Here is a 15095-nt window from a genome sequence, read left to right as displayed (position 1 = left end):
GGGTCTCTTGTAGACAGCATATATATGGCTCTTGTTTTTGTATCCATTCAGCCAGTCTATATCTTTTGGCTGGAGCATTTAGTCCATTTACATTTAAGGTAATAATCGATATGTATTTTCCTATTCCCATTTTCTTAACTGTTTTGGGTTCGTTATTGTAGGTCTTTTCATTCTCTTTTGTTTCCTGCCTAGAGAAGTTCCTTTAGCATTTGTTGTAAAGCTCGTTTGGTGGTGGTGAACTCTCTCAGCTTTTGCTTGTCTGTAAAGGTTTTAATTTCTCCATCAAATCTGAGTGAGATCCTTGCTGGGTAGGGTAATCTTGCTTGCAGGTTTTTCTCCTTCATCACTTTCAATATGTCCTGCCAGTCCCTTCTGGCTTACAGAGTTTCTGCTGAGAGATCAGCTGTTAACCTTATGGGGATTCCCTTGTGTGTTATTTGTTGTTTTTCCCTTGCTGCTTTTAATATGTTTTCTTTGTATTTAATTTTTGACAGTTTGATTAATATGTGTCTTGGCATATTTCTCCTTGGATTTACCCTGTATGGGACTCTCTGTGCTTCCTGGACTTGATTAACTATTTCCTTTCCCATATTAGGGAAGTTTTCAACTATAATCTCTTCAAATATTTTCTCAGTCCCTTTCTTTTTCTCTTCTTCTTCTGGAACCCCTATAATTCGAATGTTGGTGTTTTCGTGTTGTCCCAGAGGTCTCTGAGACTGTCCTCAGTTCTTTTCATTCTTTTTTCTTTATTCTGCTCTGCAGGAGTTATTTCCACTATTTTATCTTCCAGGTCACTTATCCGTTCTTCTGCCTCAGTTATTCTGCTATTGATCCCATCTAGAGTATTTTTCATTTCATTTATTGTGTTGTTCATCATTGTTTGTTTCATCTTTAGTTCTTCAAGGTTCTTGTTTAATGTTTCTTGCATTTTGTCTCTTCTATTTCCAAGATTTTGGATCATCTTTACTATCATTATTCTGAATTCTTTTACAGGTAGACTGCCTGTTTCCTCTTCATTTGTTAGGTCTGGTGGGTTTTTATCTTGCTCCTTCATCTGCTGTGTGTTTTTCTGTCTTCTCATTTTGCTTATCTTACTGTGTTTGGGGTCTCCTTTTTGCAGGCTGCAGGTTCGTAGTTCCCGTTGTTTTTGGTGTCTGTCTCCAGTGGCTAAGGTTGGTTCAGTGGGTAGTGTAGGCTTCCTGGTGGAGGGGACTAGTGCCTGTGTTCTGGTGGATGAGGCTGGATCTTGTCTTTCTGGTGGGCAGGTCCACGTCTGGTCTGTGGCCTTATTATGATTTTAGGCAGCCTCTCTGCTAATGGGTGGGGCTGTGTTCCTGTCTTGCTAGTTGTTTGGCATAGGGTGTCCAGCTCTGTAGCTTGCTGGTCGTTGAGTGAAGCTGGGTGCTGATGTTGCGATGGAGATCTCTGGGAGATTTTTGCCGTTTGATATTATGTGGAGCTGGGAGGTCTCTTGTGGACCAGTGTCCTGAAGTTGGCTCTCCCACCTCAGAGGCACAGCACTGACTCCTGGCTGCAGCACCAAGAGCCTTTCATCCACACGGCTCTTCAATTTGGGATGGTTCGTTGTCTATTCATGTATTCCACAGATGCAGGGTACATCAAGTTGATTGTGGAGATTTAATCTGCTGCTTCTGAGGCTGCTGGGAGAGATTTCCCTTTCTCTTCTTTGTTCTCACAGCTCCCAGGGGCTCAGCTTTGGATTTGGCCCTGCCTCTGCTTGTAGGTCGCCGGAGGGCTTCTGTTCTTTGCTCAGACAGGACGGGGTTAAAAGAGCCACTGATTTGGGGGCTCTGGCTCACTCAGGCCATGGGGAGGGAGGGGCACGGAGTGCGGGGCAGGCCTGCGGCGGCAGAGGCTCGCGTGAAGTTGCACCATCCTGAGGCGCGCCGTGCGTTCTCCCAGGGAAATTGTCCCTGGATCCCGGGACCCTGGCAGTGGCGGGCTGCACAGGCTCCCCGGAAGGGGGGGTGTGGGTAGTGACCTGTGCTCGCACGCAGGCTTCTTGGTGGCGGCGGCAGCAGCCTTAGCGTCTCATGCACGTCTCTGGGATCCGCACTTTTAGCCGCGGCTCGCTCCTGTCTCCGGAGCTCCTTTAAGCAGCGTTCTTAATCCCCTCTCCTCGCGCACCAGGAAACAAAGAGGGAAGAAAAAGTCTCTTGCCTCTTCGGCAGGTCCAGACTTTTCCCCGGATTCCCTCCCGGCTAGCTGTGGTGCACTATCCCCCTTCAGGCTGTGTTCACGCCGCCAGTCCTATCCCTGCGCTCCGACAGAAGCCCGAGTCTCAGCTCCCAGCCCCGCCCGCCCCGGCGGGTGAGCAGACAAGCCTCTAGGGCTGGTGAGTGCTGGTCGCCACCGATCCTCTGTGCGTGAATCTCTCCGCTTTGCCCTCCGCACCCCTGTTGCTGCGCTCTCCTCCTCGGCTCCGAAGCTCCCCCCTCCACCACCCAAAGTCTCCGCCCGTGAAGGGGCTCCTAGTGTGTGGAAACCTTTCCTCCTTCATGGCTCCCTCCCACTGGTGCAGGTCCCGTCGCTATCCTTTTGTCTCTGTTTATTCTTTTTTCTTTTGCCCTACGTGGGGAGTTGCTTGCCTTTTGGGAGGTCTGAGGTCTTCTGCCAGCGTTCAGTAGGTGTTCTGTAGGAGTTGTTCCACGTGTAGATGTATTTCTGGTGTATCTGGGGGGAGGAAGGTGATCTCCTCGACTTACTCTTACGCCATCTTCCCCTCGTCCTGGGGTTTTATCTTGATCACAGTTAACGTTAATCTTAAAAAATATACATCTATAATTTACCATTTTATTGAAGTAAATCAAGTTAGAATGGCTCAATTTTAGTAGTTAGTTTTTAACAATTTTATTTGTCTTTCAGAGAAATTTGCATCATTTATACTCTGAAACCTCATAGAGATTTGTGGATTCTGGGCTCTTAAAACATTTAAAAATCTTAACTGTTTTTTCTTCCTAAAATTACCCTATTTATTAAAAAGTACAATCAGGAGAAAAGGCAGTATACTTAGGAAATAAGAGAGAAAAACCAACTGCCTGGCAAAAATTACCTTAGTAAATATAACTTGAAGATAAAAGTACACATAAATGACTTGTTTGTTCTCTTTCTCCTTCTTCCATCTTCTCCCTTCTGCTCTCCCTCGTCCTTCTTCTCTCTTTTTCTTTTCTTCTTAAAAGTTATTTCTCCTGCTATCAGGAAGAGTTAACTAAAGCATTTCCTCAGTTATAAAAAAAAGAAAATCCCTTCTTAAAGCTGTCTCTCAAACTTATATTTATCTCATAAGAAATTACTACTGAGCACCTCTAAGACGAGTTAGCCGGTTGCTCAAAAGAGCCACTCTGGAAACCTGTCATGGGTGGGTGAAGTCTGCATTGATCATGCCTGAACACGTGTGATTTCAAAACTTTCTGCTCAGTGTGAGCTCGTTCTGAGCAGAACCTTTACAATGTTATTATTTATTTCTAAGAGAGAACTGAAATAATAAGATTATTGAATACTCCTTTAATTGGATGTCTCGTCTCAGAGAAGTACAAGTGTTTAAAGAAAATACTTTTAGTAAAATAGCGCTAATATCCATAGTGTTATTTATGTTCTTCAGTCTCTTCCTTCATTTCAATTAACTTTTTTCTGCCTCCCCTATAATTCTGTGGGAAATGTTTGAGATGATTATATAAAAAATTGAAAACTTACTAGATGTTTTATTATAAGAGTTAATAGCTATGAAATAATTTCTATTTTCCTGTGACAGTGTTGTAGATTTTTCTCAATCATACTTTACCTCATGTTATCAATAATCTGTAAAACCAACTCTAAAAGTAGATATCAGTGATTGAAATGTAACTGTCCTAAATGGGTGTTTTTTAAAGAGGTACAAGTTTAACTTTGCTTTATAAAAGTACTTAATCCATCAGTAAAATTACAATTCTCATCTATTGTTTAAGTTAATTTATTAAACTACCTAAATGTGAATGCTGTAGAGTGGTTGTCTTCTTCATATTGTTCTTTATTTTTGAATTAAAGTAAAAATGAAAAGTGTAAATGTATAAAACAGTAAAGCTTAATACTAATAATCTATTTATTGCGTGTAACCAGCTGCAGGAGACAGATTTCAAGATTGATTTTAGGCTTAGAGCATAATGAAAATATGAATCAAACTATGAAATTACTTGCAACATTGATTTATATTACAGATTAAAACAATGGTCTCTTTTGTTTTACCTAAAAGGATTTAAGAATTAAAAGGATTTAAAAATTAAAATATATCACTCACTTTCCAAAAGGATTATTTTTTTATAGTGATTGTTTCTAAAACAATGTAATAAAAGTTCCTAGAATGAATTGAAATGAAGTCTAAAATATGGATTAAATTGATCCTTTAATCTTGAGTGAAAGATACATTGAGGTAAAATAATTAAAAGGAACTAAAATATTTTCTATGCCACCCCCAACTCTTGTGGTAATACAGTATTAACTAAGACCATATATTCCATATCTGAATAAAATGAAATAAGAAGTGTGAAGTTTCAGTCGGTACTTGTAGGTTATTTCAGAGCTTTATGGGCTTAGAGCAGAGAAGCCAAGAGAAAGGGAAGAAGGCAACATTTTTTGTTTAAGAGAGTGTATTCATTGACCCTTGGTCCTCGTCATCTCTTCCCTCCATTACCTTCAAACCTGGGCTAATACTCTCTTCAGTTACTCCACAAGTGACAGCCTGAAGCCTGTGCTCTTTCATCAATACCAGCAGATTCCAAAAGCCGGTCTTGGAGCAGTGCTGGTCTGTGATAAGTTATTCTGTTCCTTGGCCCCAAAACAGAAAACAAAAAAACAAACAAAACCCTATATGTATTATGTAGTTTTATATTTAGGCATAAAATCGTCTGTGAAATTATGATACTTTGGAATCCTTATCTTTTTGATAGCATTTATAAAATAATTTGCCTCATTTAGAATTGGTTTTTCCACTTCTAATTTTGTCCATATCCTGAAAAATGGAAGAGGAACAATATAAAAAATGTAGAAAATTAATAAGGTTACATTTTTAAATTCATAGAAATATTATCCACTCTAAATTGCTTCTGGAAATAGAAAATGTTTGTTTCATTACTATCCTAATTAAACTATGTGGGTGTAATTGAGGCTTTCCTTCTCTGTTAGGCAATACGGACTTGATTAATAGAGTCTTGCTGGATGCCGGCTTTACAAATGAACTTGTCCAGAATTACTGGAGTAAGCAGAAAAACATGTAAGTGTTTGTCTTATTAATAAAAGATATATACTCTGTATTTCAGTTTAGCTTCTCTCTGGGAAATTTTTGGAAAATAAATCTCAAATTTAAAGTTTATTTATCTTTAATAACCGTTTCCCAAGAAAACCATTTTGCAGTTGTTGACAACTTGAATTTTCAGTTGTGGGTGTGTGTCAGGACTAACATCTACCATTACTCAGCTTTACGCATGTATATGCTACAGTGTGAATGATCAAGTTAAATAGGTGTGCTTGCATGTGTCTCAGTGTTGGTGGTAAACTAGGGCTTCTAGTGAATGTTCAGTTAGCTTTCTAATAGCCCTGCCCTACAGCCAGTCAAGACAGGGAGAAATCTGACAATGGTTCTCGTTTCCAGTCTCTTCTCCGCCCCATTTCCAATCAACCACCAAGTGCTAAATATTGTTTCTAAAAATGTTTTCCTCTCTGCTTCATACTCAGGGTTCTAATTGTTTTCCATATCTAAGAAATCACAGCAGTGATGTCTCCGCCTTTAGGGCTTCCAATTCCTCTGCCCACGGGCCCCAGGCTGTTCTCCATGTAACTCATACTTTCCAGAGTCTCACTTTTAAAACGGAGCCCTAACTTCAGGGTGAAGGTGAAGCAGCCTCTCCAGCGTGGATTTCATGATCACTCATGAGCTGACCATTCTTCAGAAGCTTATACTTGCAACTGTACCTCCTGTTGTTTCTCACCTCATGCCTTATGCTTTTATTACACCAAATACTACCACTCTTCACTAGCTTTCCCTTACATGTACTCTTTTCTTTACATGTGATGTCTTCCTGCCATCTGTGTTAACTCCCATTCCATCTTCAGCATGCAGCTATCTCATTATTTCTTATGAAATGTCTTCCTTAAGCATCCTCCCTTTAACTATTTCTTAGATATTTTAAGAAATATCTAAAAACTGTTTTATTAAAACATAGTTTACATCTATTGATACATTTACTTCGGCCTCCTTTATGTCAGGAACTCATTCTGTTTCTCTTTGTACCACCAACACCTAAACTAACACCTTACAAAGAATAAGTTGAATGAAATTTCCTTCTTTTGTCTTCTGTTCCAGCAAGGGAGTGAAAGCACGGTTTGTTGTGACTGATGGTGGGATTACCAGAGTTTATCCCAAAGAGTAAGTTCAAATAGCATCTGTAAAAATTACTAGATTACAAAGGACTACTCCAAGGATCTGTACCTTACTGTATAAGGAAGCCATTCTTCAGAGAAACTGATCATTATTAGTAGTTAAATTGGAATTTACCTGAAGTACTTACTTATTAAAATACTCCATTTCTTTCAAAAATGCTATTATAATTCTTCAATGATGTTTTCGCTTGTCATATATATTACAACACTGAAGAGGTTATCAAAGAGATTTCTCTCTTCATAGACATAAGCTAACCTGGTTAAATGAACATAATGGTTATTACAAATATGTCAATTGGCAATGTTTGCATAGCACTTCATTGTTTTCACTGTTCTATGGATTTTATCTGTGTTTATCTTCAGAAGAGTCCATAAAGTGGGCTGTGTAGGCTTATTTATATTAATTGACTTATTAACTGACTTGTCTATAATTACCTGGCTAGTAAATGGCAGAGTAAAACTAGACGTCAGCTTTTTCTGCTCCTTAGTTTAATTCTAAGCAGATCTGTTGCTTAGTAGTGAATGTCATTTACACCATCAATTACCACTATCTTCCTTAGACATACCTGAGATACAGACATATCTGTAAAGTTCAGTGGTGTCCACAAAGGGAAAAGTAAGTTATCGAGTAGATTAAAGAATAAGAATGATGACCCATTTCCTCCTTAGGGCTGGAGAAAATTGGCAAGAAAACCCAGAAACATATGAGGACAGCTTTTATAAAAGAAGTCTTGATAACGATAACTATGTTTTCACTGCTCCGTACTTTAACAGTAAGTATTGCTTTAGAATTCAGCCATCTCAATTCCTTTTTTAAAAATAAATTATTGCTACTACCTGCTTCCCCCCACACAAACAATATATTTTATGGTATTTGCTCAGAATAGTCATCATTAAGCATATACCATGTGCACAACATTGGAAGGACAGAAGCATCCATTTAGTTGAGGAAGTAAAATGCATCTACAAGAAATCAGCCACCCAGTAGTGTAAAGACAGCATATCTACAGGCATGCATAATACATTGAAACACATATAGATCATCCCTCATTTCACAAACTGCAAATATATGTAAGAATGTTTAATGAATTTTAAAAATGTAATTAATCAGTTTGCTCTTTAATCGGTATTAGTTGCATAACATTTATAAAAATTAATAATAGCCTATATTTTAAAATACTTTATTGGGTTCTCTCCCTAAAACTTTCTAATTTAATCCTTCATCCTTTCTGGGGGTTGGTTCTACCATCACCATTTTCGCAAACAGGGAAACTGAAGTTCAGAGAATTTCAGTTTTTCCAGGAATATGTATCTTTTACAGTTTTACAGCAGTTTTGTGAATCTAAGATCAATCTTTCTGCTTTACTTCAGCAGCCTTCCCAATATTGTAGTAAGTGTCAAAGCAGGGATTTGGTGTGCATCCTTTATTGTGAGAGGGATGCAGCCAAGCTGAGTAATTCTCATTCCAAAGTCAATTCATGCAAACCAATTCCTGGACACTCTAATTAGCCTGCTATAAAATGGAAGAAAAGGGAAGAGGAGACCACTTCTTGATAACATATTTATGCTAGAACATTTAAGTAAAACAGTATCCACCTGTACCTATTAAAAGAAATGTAATATTATTTGCTTTATCTAGATAGGTCTATTTTTCCTTTTTTTTTTTTTTTTTTTTTTATAAAGCGGACCTGGTGCTTATGAATCGGGCATTATGGTAAGCAAAGCTGTAGAAATATACATCCAGGGAAAACTTCTAAAACCTGCAGGTAAGCACATATATTGTACACATACACACGACCGAAACTAAATGTGACCTACTGTTTATATTATCCACTGGTACTGCTTTTCAGGAAGGCTATCAGAAAGCTTCAACGAAAATAAAGTCAAATTTGAAAAATAAAATGAAACACAATTAGTTACGTATGAGATTGGGGATAAAATAAGAGTTGAGTTTTCAAAGAAGTGTGTATGTTTATACACTCTTGACATAAATTTAGGGAGTCAGTTTCGTGTTGTATATCAAAATTCTAATTGCTGGATTGATCCAGCAATTCCACTCAGAAGTCTATCCTATAAAGTATTTCAAATATACAAAAGTAGATATGGGCAAGGATGTGAATATTTGTAATAATTTAAACATGAAAAGTTAAGTTTCCATCATTGGGGGAAAAGATAAATTGTGGCATATCTATACTATGTATCTGTTAAAAAGAATTAGGTAGGGATCTATTAAAAAAAAACCTTACAATAAGATATATAGAATAATGAGTCTTTTGGTGAAAGAAATCAAGCAAATGAAAAAGTTCATAAAACTAAGCATCAGTGGGAATTAGAAGTGGGCTGGAATGAACAGATGCAGTAAAAGTTAAAAAAAAAAGTATAATTCAGTATTGTTTGAATTTTAGAAAAAATAGGCCAGATTGAGAAGGCCAGATTGAGAAGGTAGATAAACTCCTGTGATAAACTCCCCCCAGTGGTTGAACTGCATACATTCACTCCATCATTCACTCAGCAACTCATTCACTCCTTCCTTCATTCTCTCAATTGCTCATTTACTCATTCAATCTTATTCTGTCAATCACTCATTCACGTGCCACCTATTCACCTACCTACTCATCCACTCATTTATCCACACTTCAGCAAGCATTTCCTTTTTTTTCTTTTTTAAATTTTTTTTAACATCTTTATCGGAGTATAATGCTTTACAATGATGTGTTAGTTTCTGCTGTATAACAAAGTGAATCAGCTATACATGTACATATATCCCCATATCTCCTCCCTTTTGCGTCTCCCTCCCACCCTCCTTTTCCCACCCCTCTAGGTGGTCACAAAGCACCAAGTTGATCTCCCTGTGCTATGCGGCGGCTTCCCACTAGCTATTTTACATTTGGTAGTATATATACGTCCATGCCACTCTCTCACTTCGTCCCGGCTTACCCTTTCCCCTCCCCATATCCTCAAGTCCAATCTCTACATCTGCATCTTTATTCCTGTCCTGCCCCTAGGTTCTTCAGAACCTTTTTTTTTTTAAGATTCCATATATATGTGTTAGCATATGGTATTTATCTTTCTCTTTCTGACTTACTTCACTCTGTATGACAGACTCTAGGTCTATCCACCTAATTACAAATAGCTCAATTTCGTTTCTTTTTATGGCTGAGTAATATTCCATTGTATATATGTGCCACATCTTTATCCATTCATCTGTCTATGGACACTTAGGTTGTTTCCATGTCCTGGCTATTGTAAATAGAGCTGCAGTGAACATTGTGGTACATGACTCATTTTGAATTATGGTTTTCTCAGGGTATATGCCCAGTAGTGGGATTGCTGGGTCGTGTGGTAGTTCTATTTTTAGTTTTTTAAGGAACCTCCATACTGTTCTCCATAGTGGCTGTATCAATTTACATTCCCACCAACAGTGCAAGAGGGTTCCCTTTTCTCCACACCCTCTCCAGCATTTATTGTTTCTAGATTTTTTGATGATGGCCATTCTGACTAGTGTGAGATGATACCTCATGTAGTTTTGATTTGCATTTCTCTAATGATTAGTGATGTTGAGCACCCTTTCATGTGTTTGTTGGCAATCTGTATATCTTCTTTGGAGAAATGTCTATTTAGGTCTTCTGCCCATTTTGGGATTGTTTGTTTGTTTTCTTGATATTGAGCTGCATGTGCTGCTTGTATATTTTGGAGATTAATCCTTTGTCAGTTGCTTCGTTTGCAAATATTTTCTCCCATTCTGAGGGTTGTCTTTTCATCTTGTTTATGGTTTCCTTTGCTGTGCAAAAGCTTTTAAGTTTCATTAGGTCCCATTTGTTTATTTTTGTTTTTATTTCCCTTTCTCTGGGAGGTGGGTCAAAAAGGATCTTGCTGTGATTTATGTCATGGAGTGTTCTGCCTATGTTTTCCTCTAAGAGTTTGATAGTGTCTGGCCTTACATTTAGCTCTTTAATCCATTTTGAGTTTATTTTTGTGTATGGTGTTTGTTAGGGAGTGTTCTAATTTCATTCTTTTACATGTAGCTGTCCAGTTTTCCCAGCACTACTTATTGAAGAGGCTGTCTTTTCTCCATTGTATATTCTCAGCAAACATTTCTTAAGCACCTCCTGCATGCACTGGTCAGGTTAGGGAAGCCTCTTAAAACCCACCACCTTGAATGACCTCATATTTATAAAGCTGTTCCTGACACTTCTTTTTTTAAGCCTCCTTTATTAGTTAATATACCAGGTTATAGTAAATAAATGTGTGTATAAACGAAGTTTATAACAGTTTAAGAGCTATTAGCATTACTTTTTAATGAAAACCCCAAGAAATATATGTCTGTAATAAACATTATAAAATAGCATTAAATTGAATATAAATTATTTAAATTATCATACCCTAGAAATTATATTGTAAGCTAATTAAATTTGCCACCTTTTAAATGAATTTGAATCAGCTTTTCAATGTATATCTGCAATTAAACAGATTTTTTTTTTTTTTAATCTTAAGAAACTTACATTTGCCTGCTCAGGAATTTTTAAATGTGAGAGGAAAGATAAATGAGAATTATAGCTACATTTTTTAAATGCATGTGTCAATTTTTCTTTACATGATTGTTTCAGTTGTTGGAATTAAAATTGATGTAAACTCCTGGATAGAGAATTTCACCAAAACATCAATCAGGGATCCGGTAAGATAACTTTTTAAAAAATTCTTATGCTACATTTACTGATCTTAGAAAGCAAAGTCTTATACAGTGACAAAATAAATTTTCGATGCAACTACATTGAAGCAGAATTATGAATTACCATTTTTTCAAAGAATTTTTTGTTTAGTCAACTAATAAATAATAGGAAAATATTTCAGTATTATAATTTAAAATGCTAGTTTAAATATTTATTGGCTGATCTTTTCTAATTTGTAAAGATAAAGCTATTGACTAGACTATCGTTTAATCTTTTATACTAATTATTATAAAAGTTCTAATTACAATATGGTAATAATTAAAATGATATAATTAAAATCCAACTAGAAAGATAATATGAGGTGATAACTGTATTTCTGTCTTTCAGTGTGCTGGTCCAGTTTGTGACTGTAAAAGAAACAGTGATGTAAGAGAACTCTTTAAAATGGAATTTTTAAGTACAATTTTTTGTGTTACTCTTCCTAAGACTCTAATGATAAAGAAAGATGCAGGAAGGTTTAGTCAAATGCTAAAAAAATATTGTATGGAATTGTGAACTAATTCATAGATAAGAATTTGAATTATATGCTTTTAATTCCTAACCTTAAACATTAGAAGCATTTTAAGATATTCATTAAAAAGCCATATCAATATAGACTCTATTCGCTTCAGTCTCAATTGTGTTAGATTCTTTTGTACATATAAATACAAATTCGTTTCTGACCAGAGTTTCTAAACTGAAGCATATTTATTGATTATCAGTGCAATCTTCCCTCATCTTTTGCACTTTATCTGAATTTTTCACACTGTGTTTATAGTGGTGAGAAAGGTTTTTTAACTAAACCTTGGTATTACATAGTTTTACTTGCCTGGATTGGATTTTACATTGTCTTCTATTACTTCCATTTCTGTTTGAGAAATTGAAAAAGCAAATGTCAACTTGCTTTGTTCCAAGCCGAAGATGCTGTAAGAATGGTACTAGATAAATTATTCATATAATGAATAAGAATGACAAATTCCACTATTTTCTTTCAGTCCTCTTATGTATGTCTATATATTTCCAAAGGAAGCAGGGGTTTCATGTCATTTTATTCACTCCTAGTCTTGTGAAATCATAAGCCAGTAATTTTAATTATTTTTGTAACATCCATTTTACATAGACTATGTATCAGCTGTTTTTAGAGCAAAGGTTTTAGCAAGCTCCTTTCATATTAGAAAAATAGAGTGTATTACGTCCCCAAATCTGAAAACAATGTTTTTGTGATTTTATACAATAAAAATTATTAAATTGATTCATGCATTTAAACATAATTTAAACTGTATGGGAATACTTTAGGATATATGATTATTTTTCCTCTGTCAGAGGCATTTTTTTGGTCTTGTTTCCTGCTTTTACATCTCAAATTATCCAATCAAATATTTTTAGTATAGAATAGTTATAAATAACCTCATACTGCTGCTTTTTATTTTTAAGCCTGTGATGAATATTGCCCCAAATGGATTTTTCTTAATGTCTTTCTTGTCAAAATCTTAAGTATGTGTTTAAAATAATAATTGTACATTATTAAATGTTTTCGTTTATTCAATTTCCTGGTTCATTTAGATGACAGTGGGGTGGTGAAAAGATTATTTCTAATTTGTTCTTATGTTTTCGTTCAGACTGAGTTGACTTTTTTTTTTTTTGGTCTATGTTGGGTCTTCGTTGCTGCACGTGGGCTTTCTTTAGTTGCAGCAAGCAGGGGCTACTCTTCATTGTGGTGCAGTGGCTTCTCTTGCTGCGGAACACAGGCTCTACGTGCGCAGGCTTCAGTAGTTGCGGCGTGTGGGCTCAGTAGTCGTGGCTTAGTTGCTCCGCGGCATGTCGGATCTTCCCGGACCAGGGCTCAAACCCGTTTTCCCCTGCATTGGCGGGCGGTTCTTAACCACTGCACCACCAGGGAAGTCCCTGAGTTGACTATTTTAACTGGACGGATCGTGGTGGAATTTCAAGCCTTGATGGTTTGACAGCAATCTATATGCATGCCCTTAATTTATTTCATCAGAATCTCCTGAGCATATATTTCAAGAGAAGATATAGTTATCTAAGTTTTTCTCCTATTTTGTTATAATCATCTATATAATGGAGTAATGATTATGTAACCTAACCTTCCTAAAAAAGTGTATTAACTGTTATTTTTGTTTTGCTAGGTAATGGATTGTGTGATTCTAGATGACGGTGGGTTTCTTTTGATGGCAAATCATGATGATTACACTAACCAGGTATGTACCTAAAGTGGCAAGGAGGAGGGTTTCCAAAGTGTGTTTCCCTGATCAACATTACAAAACCCCTTTACACCACTATAAAAATTGATCATTGAAGTTCTTAATGTAAATATAAACCATCAAGAAATGCATCCTGAAACTAGTTTTCCTTATATTTGTTAGCTGAGTTTACTTTCTGGTACGGTTACCATTAAAATATAGAGCTAAGGATTTTAACATCATATGAACTTTTTATTTTTGATCTCTCAGAAATTTAGAAAATTTTCACATATTAATCAGTTGATAATGTCAGTCCTAATACATAGCTGGTTTGAAACATGAAAATTCTAATCTGAAATTTGGAAATTGGCAACAGTTAGGCTCTTTGGTTTACACAGGATTTTAAACAAAGTAGAATTAATTGCCAACTAATTTCATTTCTGAATCTGTATATCTGGCTTCTCTTTAAAAAACAAACAAAAAAGATCTCTCAATACTGGACAGTTTTCCTAAATTACAATATTTATGGGTTGGAATTGGTGAGCTAGAGGTTGTCCCTATAGATGGGACTCACTCCAGTTCAGCACAGTCCCTACAAGTTTCTTTTTCTAGTTTCACCATTTCTCTTATTGGATTGTGACTTAAGGCTTAGTAAACTGTCCATTCCTTCCAAATAGCACAGGGAGCCATTCAGAAATGAGAATACCTAATCTCACTGGAGTTTTTTCAGAGTATCATATACTGGTTTATTACTTGCTTTTGTTTTCAAGCTCCTCAGTAGTTTTAGTTCTCTTTGTATCATTTCTTTTGTTTGTACTGGTTCAGGTGTTAATATTTGGCTTACATTTGACACTTCATTATTTTTTTCTGTACCAGATTGGAAGATTTTTTGGAGAGATTGATCCAAGTTTGATGAGACACCTGGTTAATATATCAGTTTATGCTTATAATAAATCTTATGATTATCAGTCCGTGTGTGAGCCTGGAGCTGCACCAAAACAAGGAGCAGGGCATCGCTCAGCATACGTGGTCAGTAATATGCAACTCACCCTTCCATTCTCTCAGAGGGACTCTCAGTGTAGACTAATGTAATACTTCTTTATTCTGTTTTATAGCCATCAATAGCAGACATATTACACATTGGCTGGTGGGCCACTGCTGCTGCCTGGTAAGTCAAAATTGTAGTTTTATTGGTATTGAGAGAAAAGTGTTGTGAAATAGTAAAGAATGTGATGGAAAGATGGACATGTAGATAATTATTATGGGAACTAGTTTTTTCATTTCCTACAGCACATATTGGCAGTATTCATAAGTATTTTTTCTTACTGATCACTGTAAAACCGTTACAGTTATTCAGCTTTTTGTATGAAAACAGTATTATGCTCAGGCACACTTCAGCCTTTTCAGGGGCTTCTTTTACCTATGGATCTGTTGAAACTCTTTTCGTTTGTATTTTTTGTTTATATTATACTCAATCCTTACATTTTAGGCATATTGATCTATAAAAGGTTACTATTTATTGCCTTCATTGTGCAAGTTAAATGTCTTCATCCATCAAATTCGTGACATGATGACTTACCTTTCTACCTCTTCATTTTTCTTACAAAGGCTGGCATCATTTTAGAAGCATCATGTTCCTGAAATGGATCTAATTCTTTTCACTGGTTCTACCCTTCCTCCCTCCTTCCCCTCTTACCTATATCCTGCCATCTGTGAAAAGAAGACATTTAAACTGCTTATTGAGGCACTGTGG

The 15095-nt window shown here is 36.4% G+C and overlaps 1 protein-coding gene across 5 annotated transcripts in view; it reads left to right on the top strand.

Annotated features, from left to right (window-relative positions):
• CACNA2D1 (calcium voltage-gated channel auxiliary subunit alpha2delta 1) overlaps positions 1–15095 on the top strand; it is a 513328-nt gene that overhangs the window by 474051 nt on the left and 24182 nt on the right. For all 5 annotated transcript variants that reach the window (XM_073809606.1, XM_073809607.1, XM_019940505.3 and 2 more), the window contains 9 exons: positions 5179–5266; positions 6356–6418; positions 7102–7205; positions 8112–8198; positions 11040–11107; positions 11490–11528; positions 13289–13360; positions 14219–14371; positions 14458–14510. In XM_073809606.1, coding sequence (XP_073665707.1) covers positions 5179–5266; positions 6356–6418; positions 7102–7205; positions 8112–8198; positions 11040–11107; positions 11490–11528; positions 13289–13360; positions 14219–14371; positions 14458–14510 — 727 coding nt within the window. The remainder of the gene's footprint in view (positions 1–5178; positions 5267–6355; positions 6419–7101; positions 7206–8111; positions 8199–11039; positions 11108–11489; positions 11529–13288; positions 13361–14218; positions 14372–14457; positions 14511–15095) is intronic.

Source organism: Tursiops truncatus, chromosome 9 (genome assembly GCF_011762595.2).
Source record: "Tursiops truncatus isolate mTurTru1 chromosome 9, mTurTru1.mat.Y, whole genome shotgun sequence".
Lineage (NCBI taxonomy): Eukaryota > Metazoa > Chordata > Mammalia > Artiodactyla > Delphinidae > Tursiops > Tursiops truncatus.
This window is presented reverse-complemented; position numbering and strand designations above follow the sequence as displayed.